The 15746-nt window shown below is 38.3% G+C and overlaps 1 protein-coding gene across 5 annotated transcripts in view; it reads right to left on the bottom strand.

The window, feature by feature from the left end:
- LOC147164656 (partitioning defective 3 homolog B-like) overlaps positions 1 to 15746 on the bottom strand; it is a 129572-nt gene that overhangs the window by 10768 nt on the left and 103058 nt on the right. For all 5 annotated transcript variants that reach the window (XM_086091198.1, XM_086091201.1, XM_086091199.1 and 2 more), the window contains one exon: positions 7217 to 7293. In XM_086091198.1, coding sequence (XP_085947324.1) covers positions 7217 to 7293 — 77 coding nt within the window. The remainder of the gene's footprint in view (positions 1 to 7216; positions 7294 to 15746) is intronic.

The following is a 15746-nucleotide window of genomic DNA, read 5'->3' as shown; positions in this document are numbered from 1 at the left end:
TATAGAGAAAGAGAAGAAGGTAGGTCAAGCCAGCATTTAGAGCACACATCATAAGGTTTCATTATTTGGAGAGAAAAAAAAAGTCACAGCTGGAGCTAAATGAGTAGCCTCAGTATCCTGACATTTGACAGTTGCTTTGAAGCAGATGTCAAGCTACAAATAAAATGAAATGTATACTGGTTTCTCTGTGGTATAGAATTTGTTGTAGATTATGATAACATGGTATACAGGCACTACAAAAATACCACGGCACCGTGCTGTCAGAAATAAATGGTTTCATGCTGTTTGCTTGTCACTCCTGTAAAATGTATACAGTATTTGTATGTGATAAGATTATCCATTAAGTCACACTTGGTCACATCAAACACAAAAAATTGTGCTAAATGGAAATAAACTTATCAGATATAGTCTGTAACAGCCGTAAAATAATCGTATTAGCTCCAATTGGTAAGTACCAGAGTGGATCATGGAAGTCCAGCGGGTTTAATTGGGTGCAATTGGGCTTGAAAGCATCATACCTTAACCACTTAGACAGTTTAGTTGGTGACTTCCTGCAACATCATGATATCCATTACTTGTACCATGTTTAATGAAACTACCTCAATTATTTCACATCTTGAGCTAATAAAATCTCTGCTACATGTAATAGTTTCAAGCTGGGACATTTCGCTCTGAGCGGGACGACTTGATCAAAATTGCTTGTGAAATTGCAAAACCACAAAATAGCACAGCTGCTAATTTGGTACATGAAGAAGAGTTTGAAAATAGTCCATGCATAGGTTGAGGAAGAACCCTGCCAACCAGGTGAGCTCATGGAGAGACCTTGACATAAGCAAACAGACCGAGACTGCGTTTATGCTGTTTGTATGGTTCACAGCCAAGACTGGTTCTGATTTGAGGTGAAATGGCTCCTATTATATAACGGAGTTTTGCCTTTATGACGGAGGTCAGTACCTACAAACACAACGTAACAAAGTTGGAAAAATCGTACTCTATCACTAATCTACGCAGTCATCAAGTCAGCAAAAATTTGTATGAAAACATTTATAGGCCATAAATGGAAAACAATCAAACGTAAAACAGCAAGTACAGTCCTAACTGAGCGTGCTTCGTTTGTACCACATTACGTCTTCTTTTTTTTTTTTTTACACTGCTTTGCAAAATTTTACGCTGCTTATTGTCCGTAACCTTAAAAACTCGTACTGCCAAGTCAGGATCGTACTAAAGCGGACCTGCAAATAAACGCAGATAACTTATTGTTGGCTTGGCATACCTTGGTGGCTCAAATATCCACTTTCAGTCCTTAAGTATTAGGGTTATTTTCTTTACGTGACAGTCCCCAAATAAAACAAAAAGGCTGGTGGTAAACAGCTGTTGCAGAGTCAGTAGTTTGTTTTTATAGTGTAAGTATTCCTAATTACATAATACTGTATACAGCATTCTAGACTTTGTATTAAATACTTTAAGATCCCACAATAATTATTTTCTCAATCAAAAGGAAGCTGGAGTTTATCTCAGATGGATTCAGAGTGAGAGGCAAGGCACACCCTGGGCTGCTTGCCAATCAATTGTATGGCACGGTGACAGACAACCGTTCACAAAGAAAGAAAGTGTTCATATAAATTCAAAAAAAGTGTGGAAATGTTTTTAGCCTATGGGAGGAGGCTAAAGTACATTGGACAGATACCATACAAAGCAGATGTGCTAACCGCATGTAGCACTGTATTAATACCGTGGGTCGTCCCAAATTGTGCCTGACAGATTTGGAGAGCCTTACTAAAATGTTTATGGCGTCCCATCTTATCATCTCACAATCGACAAGAGTGAATGCATGTTAATAACTGGTTGCATTAGTTGTAAGCCAACATTTTTTACATTGACTGATCAACCTATGGGAAATAATTTTGGCAATGATCATAACGACATACGAGACATAGGATAGGGTCAAGGGAGGGTCCTTTTTGCATCTCTTACATAGCTCACAATCAACAAGGGTCTCGAAGAGTCCAGAGATGCGGAACAAAAAAACAGTGGACAATGGGGTCGCTTATGTAGCGATGGTAAAGTGGTCTGGGAAAATCTCAGGCCTGGTTGGGAGGTCTTGTCAAGAGAGATTGAGAGAGGCAGAAAGAGTGAGGGACATTCCGTTTCATTCTCCTCTAAACAGAGGCAAAGAATGTCCTCTTTTTTTTTTTAATCCAGAACTTAAGAGAGCACGAAAGGTTGAAGCGAATGCAATTTTGCAATGGGAAAAAACACACACAGATAAACAACGGGAATACATAACTAAAAAGAGACATGCAGTGAAAGAGATACACAAAACAGCATGCGCTTCTGAGTAATAATTAAATTATCATTCTAATAAGGAAATGACAGCCTTCCCGGAGACCTGAATGACATGTCTGACTGGTGAGTTAAATCCAATAAGAGTGATAACAAGGAAAAATGGGACAGGGTGTTTGGCTAATCTAATTGGGTCAAACCTGCATTTCAAACAACAGATTGCCATCAACAACAGAAATCCTTGTTGATAATCATAATTTAATAACAACAAGTTGATGTGCATTGAAAGTCATACACAATTTAAGGCAACGCAAACAAAAATATTGACTAAATCAATCAATATAGCTGTAAACTTTAAAACAACATCATAAAAATAATAATGTTATTACATTACGTCTTGAAACAAAAGCCACTTTCTTACTGCGTTCCCAGGCAATTAGCACATCAGAGGCTGAGAAGTTTGAGGCAGGTTTTGAAAACAACTCACCCAAGCGGGACATGTCAGAAGTGTACAATCGTTCAAAGCAGCTTGCCCCGTTAAGATGATCAGATATGTGGAGATGTCACGCAAAGTTAGCACCAAAGCTAGCAAAAACATAACACTTGTCTTGAGATAGCCCGCCAATATTGTAGAGCTCCAAAGTAGGGGATCTATGGTCACCATGGCAATGGCCGCGATCCTATTCTCCTTAATACAAGCAAGTGTAGCTGCGACATGATTGTAAAGCTCTAATTTTCAGCTAGAATCACCACATGTTGATTTAGCTTCGATGGCTGTTTACAGTTGAAGCTCTCTCTCAACGGGGGACTATTGTTCAGCTATAATGCAGCACTGTGAGATAAAAGTGGAGAAGTGTGAGAAACTGGTAAAATACAGATAGAAGGTGTGATAAGGAGGAGGGGGAATGGTAGAGTGGTAGCAGGAAGAAAATGGCAGTGATAAGGACTATATCGGTATCATTTCCTCACTTCTCTTTTTGTATCTGGTCAAGCGTACAGATTAGTAGAGGCCAGTTTTATTTAATTTTATTTAATTTTTTAAGAAAAAAGAAGAATACAAACAGGCAGACATCAAATCTGGCTCTCTTTACCTTGAATTCAGAAAGTGGTGTGCTCTTGTATTCCCCATCTCCATGCAGTTTAACTCATTTGCTCCCCAAAATTTATAAATATGGTCTATTTTAAATATGACCATGTTCCCAAAGACGTATTTATACGTTTGTTTGTTTTTTAATGCTAGAGTATACAGAAGGCTTTGATGCCGCCTCTGAAATGAAGAGAATGCTTGAAGCAATGGTAGTTATTACAAAAACGGCCAGCAGGTGGCAGCAGAGTATAACAGATCAACCAGGGCCATGTTGAAAAAAGCTCTTTGCCCACTGTTAATAATGATGAAATTGAGCTATAATCTAATTTAATTGCTGCAAAATGGAAACAGATAGAATATAACTATCCTCTTTTCCATTCATGAAATAAGAGACTCTAATCTTTCTTTTGATAGGATCCATGTTTTTATAGCAATAGAACACAATATTCTGTGGGTCAAAATCCAGTAAAACAACCGGGAGCGAAGTGGGTTGCTTCAGTGAAAATGGCTGGGAGTGAATGAGTTCAGGAACTGTTCCTTTAGTTTTGCTAGATAGCTAGTTGTGCTGGTCTAGGACTGCTCAACTCGGCATTGCAAATCATGCAGTTAGGACGCTGACTCCCATCACTCAACTAGATATTAATAGAGCACTTTAAAACACCCACTGCTCTTTTCTTAAATTCGAACCCAGGGGCAGCAGATACAATAAAAACAGCAGAGGCCTCAGAATTGAACCATGTGGAACACCACGTGAATTCATATTGCACATATTCGTCCAACCGCTTTCTTCTGTTGCAATGTAGCTTGATCACCTGCAGCCAATGATGGTGTCATCATGAAACAACGGGTGTGTGTCTTGACCTCTGCCGAACCCCTGAGACTGACTATACCCAATCCCTGCTTCAGTCGAACCCTGTTTAAGAACCAGTTATATAAATTTTATTTTTTTTCACCACATTTGCTTCAATTCAACAAACATTGTGCTGCTCCTTCTGGTGCATGTGCTGCAATTCAAGCACTTCCAAATACGGGCAAGCTTGAGGACACTATCATCCTTCGTTCGTGCGATGCTGCGTGCCACACACCAAGAAAAGTAAACATCATTATTCAGCTATTGAGACACTCATGAAGAAGAGTTTCCCAAACGACTGGTGTTTTTCATTCTTTGTTAGCATTAAGTTGAATGACCGGTTGTAAGACGGTGTTTTTTTGTTGTTGCATTTTTATGAAAGCATGTCACAGGCAAGTCATTGAGACACCTAAAAAAAAGTGCTTAAGATCAATCAATGATGGATCAAAGAACACATTTTCTCCTGCTACTGTTTCTTCTCAATGGAACTGTCAACTCTGCCAGCCCACAACGCAAATGGAAATGTCTCATTCATGCACACGATATTAGCCGTGACTTCACATAACTTTGGGGACTTGCTCCAAGCAAGTAAGAATTTATTATCATTACAAAGGTGCTAAATGGAGCACACAGAAGAAAAAAAACAGTTATTTGCCAGAAATCCAAAATCTTTCCACCTTGGTGGAGGTCAGTGCGTTACCAAGTAGCTTTCTAGTCACTAAAGCATGAGACTGAGACAGTGCCCTGTATGTGTGAGCGTGTGCGTGTCCAATTTCTCGAGGCTTTTCAAAGCGACAGCTAGACCCCCTAACTATCATCACTGCTCGAGGCCCCATCTGCTAAAGTCATCACCAGCACCGACACTCTGCCTCCCTCTTGCTCACACACATGCACAGACAGGCACAAACACACACACATGGAAGAGGTGTGAAAAAAAAACATCCCTCAGCATTTTTAACTGAGATGAGAACCAGACTAGAAATGTTCCCATACTGAGTCCTTCTGTACTTCTTCCATTAACTGACTTTCTTGCTTGCATGATTATAAGCAAACACTAGTCTTGTATAAAGTACCTGAAAGCGATACTTGAATAGAACTACAAGCATTTTAACAGAATATAACTTAATGGTAGATGTTAAAGTAACCTTAAATAATATTAGTTAATTGGTATTTAGGTATCAAACACAATTTTCTTGCATTGGGTGAAGAAGCCTAGCACTAATGGTGCTCTCCATGGCTCGAACAGTCCCGTACACGGGGTGGGAGGAGTTACCCTGGATAGATGACAGCTTTGTCACCATTCTCCTGTTGCCTACTCAATCACTGATTCAATGACTAAAAAATGCAACCATATTTCTATTAGGTTAACATTTCTTCCCACTTTTATGTTAACAACTTACAAGAGTATGAAAAATATTGTACACTTAATATAAATTGAGATATAAAATGCGATCAATTTGCGATTAATTGTGAGTTCATTATTGGAATCATGCGATTAACTACAATTAAAAATTGTAATCGACTGACACCTCTAGTTGACAGCAGTGAAAGTATAGACGTTAGCAACAGAAGCTAGTTGAAGTGTATTGCAATAAAGGTACACATGCTACGTAGGAAATGCAGAATAGGAAATGTGAAAGGTGCCAGATATAAATAATGCAATAGTAGTAGAAACAAAGTATTTGTACTCCATTACATTGCAAGATTGGCAATTTGTTGCTGACTCATTGGCAACTCCTATCTTTAGTTCACAATTTCAGAAAACGTTTACGTTGCATGCTTGGGGAAAGAAAAAAAACTGAGAAGCACTAGTGACATGACAAGGAAGGGGAAGGGAAAAAACTAGGAAACAATAATTAAGGAAACAAATGGCAAAAATCAATTTAACGATGCACATGTTGAGACTTTGAAGTAGCAAGAGACTGCCTTGAAAATTGAGACTCTAAAAGGTAGAGAGTGACTGATGATGCATAGAGAATATAGAATGTCTACAACTGTGTTTCCCATTAAGAGGAACACGTGTCAACGGTGGGTAAGCAGCTGTGGACCATCACTTGTCCCCAACAAGTGTTAGACAAACTTTTCACTGCAACTTTGACCTTTTGCCATTTTGTGATCTTACTATATCACAAAACAAAACATATAGTGGAAACTACGACCTGACTGAGATTGACTTTTTTTTAGGTCGATGCTGGTTTTTGGTATTTGGTAAAATCAAATTCTGGTAACTGATTAATAGTTTGATTAATTAAAAAAAAATACAATGAATACAATTATTTATTTATTGGTCCTTTAACGCTCACAACACTAAAGATAAGAATTACAGGCAGAACAACTGATTGTTTTGCTTTGTCTTATAGTATTTATCTTTACAACACAGAAATTCCAACGCATCTTTAAAATGTATTAGTTTTTGTAGATATTAATTTGTGAAGGCCTAGACTTCATTTTTATCACACAGTGTTTTATGGGTTAAGGTCAGGGTTTTTACTTGTTAAGCATACATCTTCATCCATTGACTCTACAGACTTGAATTTTTTACTCCGGGTCAAAGTCATGCTGAAACAATAAAATAAAAAGTCCTTCCTCAACTGGTGCCAAAAAACCTTGTCAAATATGTCTTATGCAGAAGTATTCAAATTTGGGGGTAGCCAAGGGTCTAGCTGAGTACATGATTAATTGAATAGAAGGTCACGTGGAAAGCCAAAAAACTTAAGGGTAAACTGACCTAAACTAAGAACTAAACAAAGTTAAAGCCCCCAAAAAATATTGTAGCATGACAAAGACTGCATTTAAAGGACAAAGTGGGGGTAGAGCATGAAGAGTCACAGAGTAGCTTTATTTTTTATTATTTTTATTATTATTATTATTATTATATATATATATATTTTTTACCTTTTTCAAATCCCTGGATGGGTGGAACAAAATAACATATTCAAGTTGTGGGTATTTAGGGCAAAATAAGGAACGAAAAGTAAAGTAAAGAAGATGAGTACCTTGGTAGGGAGGCATACTGACGTTCCACCTCTTCATATTGTGGCGCAATTCGATGATCTTTCCCTCTGCCTGGAATCTGCAACAGACAAACAATCAAAAGCTGAGCTTGTATTTGTGTGTCTGTCAGTCTCTGTGGATCACTGTTTACAATTCAATTTTAGAATATTCAAAAACAAGCCACAAAAAAAAAAAACATTTTTGAGAACCGCACTCTCCCTGCCTGCCCTTGTGTTCTCCCAACCCAAAGCTTGTCTTTGGAATGGGTTTAGAGTGATTTGGTTACACAGTATGTCTGATCCTGTTGCTTCTCGGCTCTCACTCGTGCTGCCATGGCTTTCTTCTGGTTAAATCAAAGTATTCCACAGTCTTTGCCTGACTCATGCTGCTCTTTGTATGCTCTCAACTCTTCCTTCAGCAATTCCACAGCCACCACTGACAGTTCAATGGACAGCAAAAAAAAAAAAAAAGTAAATTGCAAGCCTAAGTATTCAAATTTGCAAAAATGTGTGCATAAAGCTGTGTAATACACACTCATTATTTTGTACATTTCTGAATGTGTATGTGTCTGAGTGATAAGGATTGACAAAGGAGAGCTATTAGGGATTTACAGAGAAGGTGGAAAGATTCTCCTTACTCAATGAGGTTACTGGTGAATGCTTCACTCCAACTCACATATGATTAAAGTCATGTTTCGAAAAATCTTCCCCAACTTATTCCTTTTTGCTACTCCAACACTCAGAATGTCTGTGGGATTATCCCGGTCTATTCAGTAGAGATATTCGAGCTTTTCCGGTGTTCCTGACAAACTCCAAATAAACCTAAAGACCTCACAGAACCCAAAAGGTATATTCTAAGTAGAGATCACAAGGAAAAATGTAAATACAACTCAATTGAACAAACTCTAGGGCAGTGATTCTTTACCTTGTTGGAGGTACTGACTCTCCAACCTTTCGATCAAACCCAGGTTAAGAACTAGGGCCCGACCGATATGCATTCTTAGAGGCCGATACCGATACCGAATTTTGGCAGAAAAAGCCAATTATTTAAAAAAATATATATATAACGCATGAAATTACCCCCCACCCTCCCTGGTCCTTTTCAATAGGTGTCACACACAAACTTTCGCTATTAAGATTCCCTGCTGTATGACCTTATCAAAAAATTTCATGCAGTATACAAAGTTATTGTATAGATTTATGTGTCAATAATAAAACCATTCTTGCTCGTTTACAACTGCTGTAAAGTATTAACCTTTTCTTTTATATATTTTTATCTTGTGTTGTTTTCACATGTCTTGGGACTTACTGGCCTAACCTGGGACTTTAGGGATTGTATTTCGTGCCATGTCAGGTTGAAATAAATTCCAACTTAAAATATAACTTGAAAGGACAATGACAAAATACAACAATAAGAAAGTGAAATCAGAATAGAATAAAATAAAATAATAGTAACTGAAAAAACAGTTCTATATGTTAGCATTTGAATGGTATCCTCTCTTTAGCATTAGCGCTAGGCTAGCGAAGTTTTAAAAACTAAGAATGTTTTGTATTCAAGTATACAGTGGATGTAATTTCTTAACGTCGTGTGTTTAGTTATACAGTTAACTCCAACTGCGGTGTAATTAAAACGCTTAAAGGATGCTTAGGGACAACAGAATAACCAGAATAACATATGCTACACACTTGCTAGTTGCTAATGCTAAGCAAGCAAAATGGTGCATTCAGGGTACTTTCACACAGTTGGAAACTTCAATTTTTTTTAAAATAACGTTTTAAGGGGAAAATAATCGGCCATTTGACTCAATTGGCCGATTGTTTTGGCAGATGTGTGAAGGCCAATAATGGGCCGATTATAATCGGTCGGGCCCTATTAACACCTCTAGGGTGTGAGATGTGATATATATAAGGTGATTAGGCTACAGTCTAAAAAATACCTCTCTCAAAAGTACACATTTTGCCAGCACAAAACCAAAATGTGAGTGCATAGCTTGTTTACACACAGTGGAATAAAGAATAATATCAGCATCAAATCCAAGAGAACACAACAAGAAGGCTGGTGAAATGCTCGCACGTGTCCTATGTAAGAGAGACAAAGGATTGAAGGTTTTATAGAGAACTAGGTTCTCCTTGCTTCGACTCACGGTAATATTGTCAACATAAAAGGGTCTGAGCGTGAGATATCACACGCATCCTCTTCACTCTGTATTCAAGGGAATGATGCCAGGAGGGATATAAAGCACATTTGCTGGGCCCGCTTTCTTTTGAACACCTGTCTTTATAGCGCTAATATCTCAGGTAGACAGACGCGGGATATTAGCGGGGAACAGATATGTGGAGTGAATGAATGAAAGGGTATTAGTTGGAGAAGAAAGGAGAAAAGAGAGATTGCATGAATGAGAACTAAATGAGCCAGAGCAGTTGAAATACATAGAAGGGATATAATGAAGCCACTGAGCGAGGAGGCGGTGGGAGGAAAGACATGAGAGGTGGATTATAAAAGGAGGGAGAGAATTGGGTGAAGACAGGCCTGACGGCGTGGCGAGGTGATGGGAACATTAACAATATGATTTCAACAAGATAGCTCAAGGGGTGAGAAAATAGGAAAGGGTGGCTGACTACAACATCCAACAAAAAGGTGAAGGTGACGATTAAGGGGTAAGCATATGACAGAGTCAAATAAATCAGCTAATAGTCTGTGCTGTACTTCACATGTCAAGACATCTCACAGTAACACTGAAAATGGTTTATTGGCCATATTTTAATTCCATCACACTATGAATTGATTTTATATTACAATTTGATTTGTATTTAACCATTGTAACAAGGTTAGACCTGACTAGATAAGCACTGCAGTGATTAACTTGGAATACATCCGGGAATTTGTCTCAGTTTACTCCAAGTAATACATTGAGTGATAGTGTCTCATTCTTAAATAATGCCGGAGGCAAACAAACATGTGCATGTGTTTCAGAAGGCGTAAATTGTTGGCCTCTGAAGCAAGCAATTAAGAAGCCTGCTGAAAGTACTGAAATTGGGTTATGCATTACCAAAAAGACGGAGGGATACGGTGAAGCACCATCCTCAAGTAAGGCATGGCTGAGGCTAAAAAAACATCTCAGAACTCATCATACAAACCCCAAAAAACAAAAAACTATTCCAAGCCTCCTATCATCGTCACTTGAAAAGATATTGGCCAAAAATCCAAGCACATATTATATCTTCCTCATGGCCCATGAGCTACCCATTTTGTGTCCATGCCGAAAAACAAACAAAAATCCATTGTTTGACGAAAAGCTGTGGCTCTATCAAATGTGAAATAAACACTACAAGTGAAGGCAATCAACAGCAGGAGGTGTGTGTGTTTGTGCATTTCTCCCACCGTCACATTCTTGTTTTGTGCTGCTTTACAGTCAGAGATAAACTGTACGGGGAAGAAAAAAAAGTGTTGGTACCGAAGCACAGATGGTTGTTTAATGCCAAAGGAAAGGCCGAGTAAACAAAAGCACACACGAACATGAAATCAATGTACACGTGTGAGTTGATGGAAGTATGTAGCGAACCAACAGATGTAGATTTGATACGCCCATTAAATATTATCAACAGTAACAAGAGGCCATGATTGCCAGGGAAAGGGTGTAACAATGCATTTTGGAAACTGCCAGATACTATGACCAGCATATCCACAGGTTTTTATACATACACTTAGCTATATTTTTTGCACATAATCAGGCCTCACTGTGACCCAGAGAAGCACAAATGCACGGTTGTAGACAACCTCAATGAATCCCACTAGGAGTCTTCCAATTATTCATGATACGCTGCGACTCTGAAATATTCATACGCTGGCCAAATTTGGAATTAAAGCAAATTTGTATATGCTGAATTTGTATCTCCTGCCTGAGATGACACAAAAAAGAGGCAAGCGACTGAAAGTAGTGATATTAATGAGTAATATCCACCATTGTAATGTTTTTTACATTATGAAATTGGTTCATATCTCTTTCACAATATTCTAAAAGATTCCTAGTAACTACTGTAAAGGTATTTTTACCCACCCAAATGAACATGATAAATTATATTCATTATCTATGTGAAGACAACGACCATTTTAATAATTTAACAGGGTAGAATGGGCACCACATTGGTGACACCTGATGTAGAGTATACTGTATATCCTTTGTACATCGAAGTTCTCATGACGGATGGACCAATATCGCTTGTTTTTGTTTTTTGTTTGGCAATAACTGATATTTGTAGTGAGGATACCGTGATTCAGAAAATGGATGGATGGAAGGGATAATATTGGCGTCAAAACTTGGGATAGTATGAACTAAAATACTTAACTTTGTTTAAAGTTTAGGAATTTGATTATTAAACATCCATCTATTCATCCATCCATCATCTGAACCGCTTATTTTCAGTTTCCCAAATTTGCAACAAGCATTTTTTTAAATTCTTGATTTTTATTTTATTTTTATATATTTGGCGATACACATCTTTGTTTTAATATTCAAACAAAAAACACAAGGAGCTCCCAGGCTTAGTAGCATGTCTAAGAAAGTTAGATGAATAGTTTAATAAATAGCTGCCTCAAGTTTTCTAGGGTTAATAAATCTTACCAAAATGTTTAATATAACTGAAATGTTAATCTTTCAATTACTTAATAACCTTTGTTTTAAATTGGTCTCTTAACAGCTAATGCCGATATGCTTCAAAAGGGCAAAATATCTGCGCTGATAAGCAGCCCAGACGATAATTATATCTAGTTCTTACTTTAAATAACGATGATATGCTGTACTGTACTGGTTATCGACCAATATCTTGGATATCGAACAAGTTTGTTTGTTTTGTTTTTTTGCAAAGGTTATCAGCATCGGCGACAGAAATCCTCTACTGGATACTTTTGTCCTTGTAGCGTACGCTGCTATTGTCAGATGAGACAAAATAGGAAGTTAGTTGGTAGCAGACAGAAGATTTACCACAGTGACAGAATTGCAGTGCAGGGCGAACAATATGACAGGCGAGTGTGTGTTTGGCCAACGTATACACACCCTCTTCCTACCCCCTCTCCTTTTTTGTCACAGATGGCTGAGGCTGGAGTGTAGCATTGGTAGGCTAAATGGTCCGGTGACATTTCACAGCAGAGTGAGCATGGAAGGAGTCATCAAGAAAAGCTTCATTTTTCTTCTTTCAACAGACTCTTCACATCATATTTCGAGACTGACATGGATGGAGCATCTCAATTAGAGCACGTGTGGCCTCTTCTCTCTCACTCCAATGTTGCACTACTTAAGTGAAATAGCGCGGTCCTGTGAGTGCTACAAAACACCCACCCTCCATGCACACTCTTAATTAGGATCTATATGTTCCTCGGGTGTACAATCATGTACAGCGGTCCTCAGGCACAAATATACTTTTATCACTAAATGTACGGCCTTGCCATTTACCCACATAGGGGCTATCCTCCATTTTATTTGTGGCTTTTTTTCTGACTACAAGTCAGTCCCTCGTGAGTGAGATTTTTTCCCCCCTTTACGACAGCTCTTTTGCAATCAGTGTAAACATAATGTACAACAAAACCATAAACAACAATCTCTATTTTAATCCCCAAGCCAATATCCCCTATAATCAAAAAAAAGTTGCAATCTTCCACTGAACTTCATATTTACTCTCTCAAGTGTTTTGTTTTTATAAATTAATTGCACGCAGACCATGCGTAGGGACTTGCAAACAGCAAAATACATGTAAGCTTGCTGAAAGGGTGGACAATGACAGAGTAGACACTTTTTCGGTTAAAGGGGAAGTCAACCGTAAACATTTCTTGACAATAATATGTTTATGTGACCTCACTAGTCAAACATGATATTCTGATTAATATTACATTTGTGGAATATGAGTTACGCAGTAAAATACAGCCATTTTTATCCATCTCAGGGGGCGGCCATTTTGCCGCTTGTTATCGACTGAAGACGACAGTTGTTCAAGGGCTCAGCCAACAAACAATCACAGCTCACCTTTTTTCTGAAGCTATGATGTGATTTGGTTATTACCTGAGACCTGAGCAACTTTGATGTCATTTTCACTCGACAGCACGTGGCAAAATGACTGCCTTCTGACACTGATAAAAACAGCTGGATTTTGCTGCTTAACTCATATTCCACTAACGCAATATTAGAGTAATTTTTGGACTATAAGGCGCACCTGAGTATAAGCCGCACTAGCTAAATTTGGGGGATACTCGAGTTCGTTACACATATAAGCCACAGGTGTTTTAATGTTACCGCACCGGGTTCCCGCTACTTTCTTTTCCATAATGAGGGCACAAATTGTCTCTCACTCATTCTGTCTCTCCTACTGTATTTGGGCTCACTTGGTTTGTTTTGCTCTGCCTGATGCTCTTGCGCTTCCTTTGTAGAGCGCCCCATTGTGATCTGATGGATATGCCGCACCTTTGTATTAGCCACAGGGTTGAATGCAAGTGAAAAAGTAGCGGCTTATAGTCCAGATATTACTGTAACCGGAATACAGTATTTTGAAATGGTGCTGCATAGAACATATTATTGTCAAGAATTTTTTTGGGGGGTTAAATCCTCCTTTAATTTTAGCATTTAAAAAGAAAAAAAAAGCGAGCGTTTGGCCACTTTTAGTTATGGGCCTGCTAAGTTTTATTACTACTACTGCTATACTTTCACGATGACACCATAAACAACTTTATGGTGATACTTACCATAATCTCAGCACGCCTCTGTTTTCATTCCGCTATCAATGGCCTTCTCTCCATCTCACTATTTGAATTGGAATACCCCCCACCCATCGAGTAAAGAGAAGTAGGTTCTAATCCGCATCAGTCATGTTGTCCTGCAAAGCTAGCAGTTTTGGCTGGCTCAATTAAAACACATCTTTCAAAAAGCTCACGTGTTAGTGAAGATGTGTGTATTGCAGCCAATACCTGATGACACAGGACTACACTCAAGCCGACGTGCTAAAACCCGATAATTCCACACATACGTACAAACATATATAATCCAGTAAAAAAAATTACCCATGTAGTAATCCTGTGCAAAATTCCATAATCTACTTTACCTCACTGTACGGTCCCAAAATGTCACTCAAATTCCTCAAACCATCCTCACAAGACATCACCAACATTCAAACTGTAACATACAATACATGCGGCACAAGACTTTCAGTATGTAATGAAGCAAGTTAAGAAAAGTGTTTGTGTTTAAATTGTGCATAATGTTACGGTGGATTATGTTAATTATACTTTTTAAGACTAAAACTTCTGCCTACTACACGGCTGTATTTTAATTATTGGTCACTACGGTGGTACTTGGAAAGAAAAGTTTAGTTTTTTTTAGATGTTACTTGGTTTAAAACATTTTAGAACCACCATCCAGATGATTACAATGCACCACACTGGCCATGCTTCATTGTTGTTTATCATACAAACGTTCAAATGTTAGTCAAATAAAAGAGTCAATAGACAATTATGACATCCAATGTGTCCAACACCAACGGGATACTATAACGCTCAGCTTTTTCAATTTTATTTCTTGAGCTACAAGAGAAGGACAACTATTAGAAATCACTCTCAGTACAATGCAGTTCTATGACATCTCATCAGATCTAATTAAGTTACTCCAGTGGGTAAAGAATCCTATTTTCGTCATAAAGAGCTCATTCTATGCAATTATGAAAGGGAGACAGATTGGAGATTTTTAAAAAACATGTTCTAACAATGGTATTTTGTTTTCTTAATTTTAGAATGCAAAGAATGTCGCATTGCTGGTAGCAAAGTGATCTATAACTGAGAGCACCTAAGAAAGACTTGGCGTGGGTGGTGTTTCTGTGCATGTTTACGCGGCAAAATGAAGGCTGTGGACTGTTGAGTGAAGTTTTGAAACCAGAAGTCTCAGCACCTGGCAAAGTGATTGCTGAGTCACTGCTATTGATCAACAAGCCCATGAAATCTCGGCAGACATACACCATTAAGGTCACTTTGCACTATTGGACTGTAAAATCTCACTTAGAGAGACGGCGGGGTGTGGCAGCCAAAAGAGAGGGAGGATGGTGCACAACAAAAATCTGCATCTCAGAGAAATGCAGCAGAGGCAGAGCAAAAAAAAGATCAACATCTAATATGAATGGAATTTTGTATGAACAATGCACGCCAGGCATGTTTATTCACACATGTCAGTGACACTCTCGAATAGATGGCCAGTAGTTAAGACGGCAAAGATAAATGTCACAGCAGTTTAATTTGTGGTGCAATTAAGACAACAGAAGGTCAATTCCACTAAACGCATGCAGCCAGCTGATTCTCTGGTGAATACAATTAATGCTACTTACTTGTTTGTGTCTGTGGCATCTCTTTATTAAAGGCAAAGTCAAGTCAAAACATTTCTATGTTCTATTCACTCCCACTAGTCTAAACACGTTATTCTCATTAAGATTGTGTTTGTGAAATATGAATTAAGCAGAAAAATCCTACCGTTTTTATCTATTGCAAGTTGGCGGCCATTTTGCC

Source organism: Leptonotus elevatus, chromosome 12, assembly GCF_054856555.1.
Source record: "Leptonotus elevatus isolate MCC_2025b chromosome 12, RoL_Lele_1.0, whole genome shotgun sequence".
NCBI lineage: Eukaryota > Metazoa > Chordata > Actinopteri > Syngnathiformes > Syngnathidae > Leptonotus > Leptonotus elevatus.
This window is presented reverse-complemented; position numbering and strand designations above follow the sequence as displayed.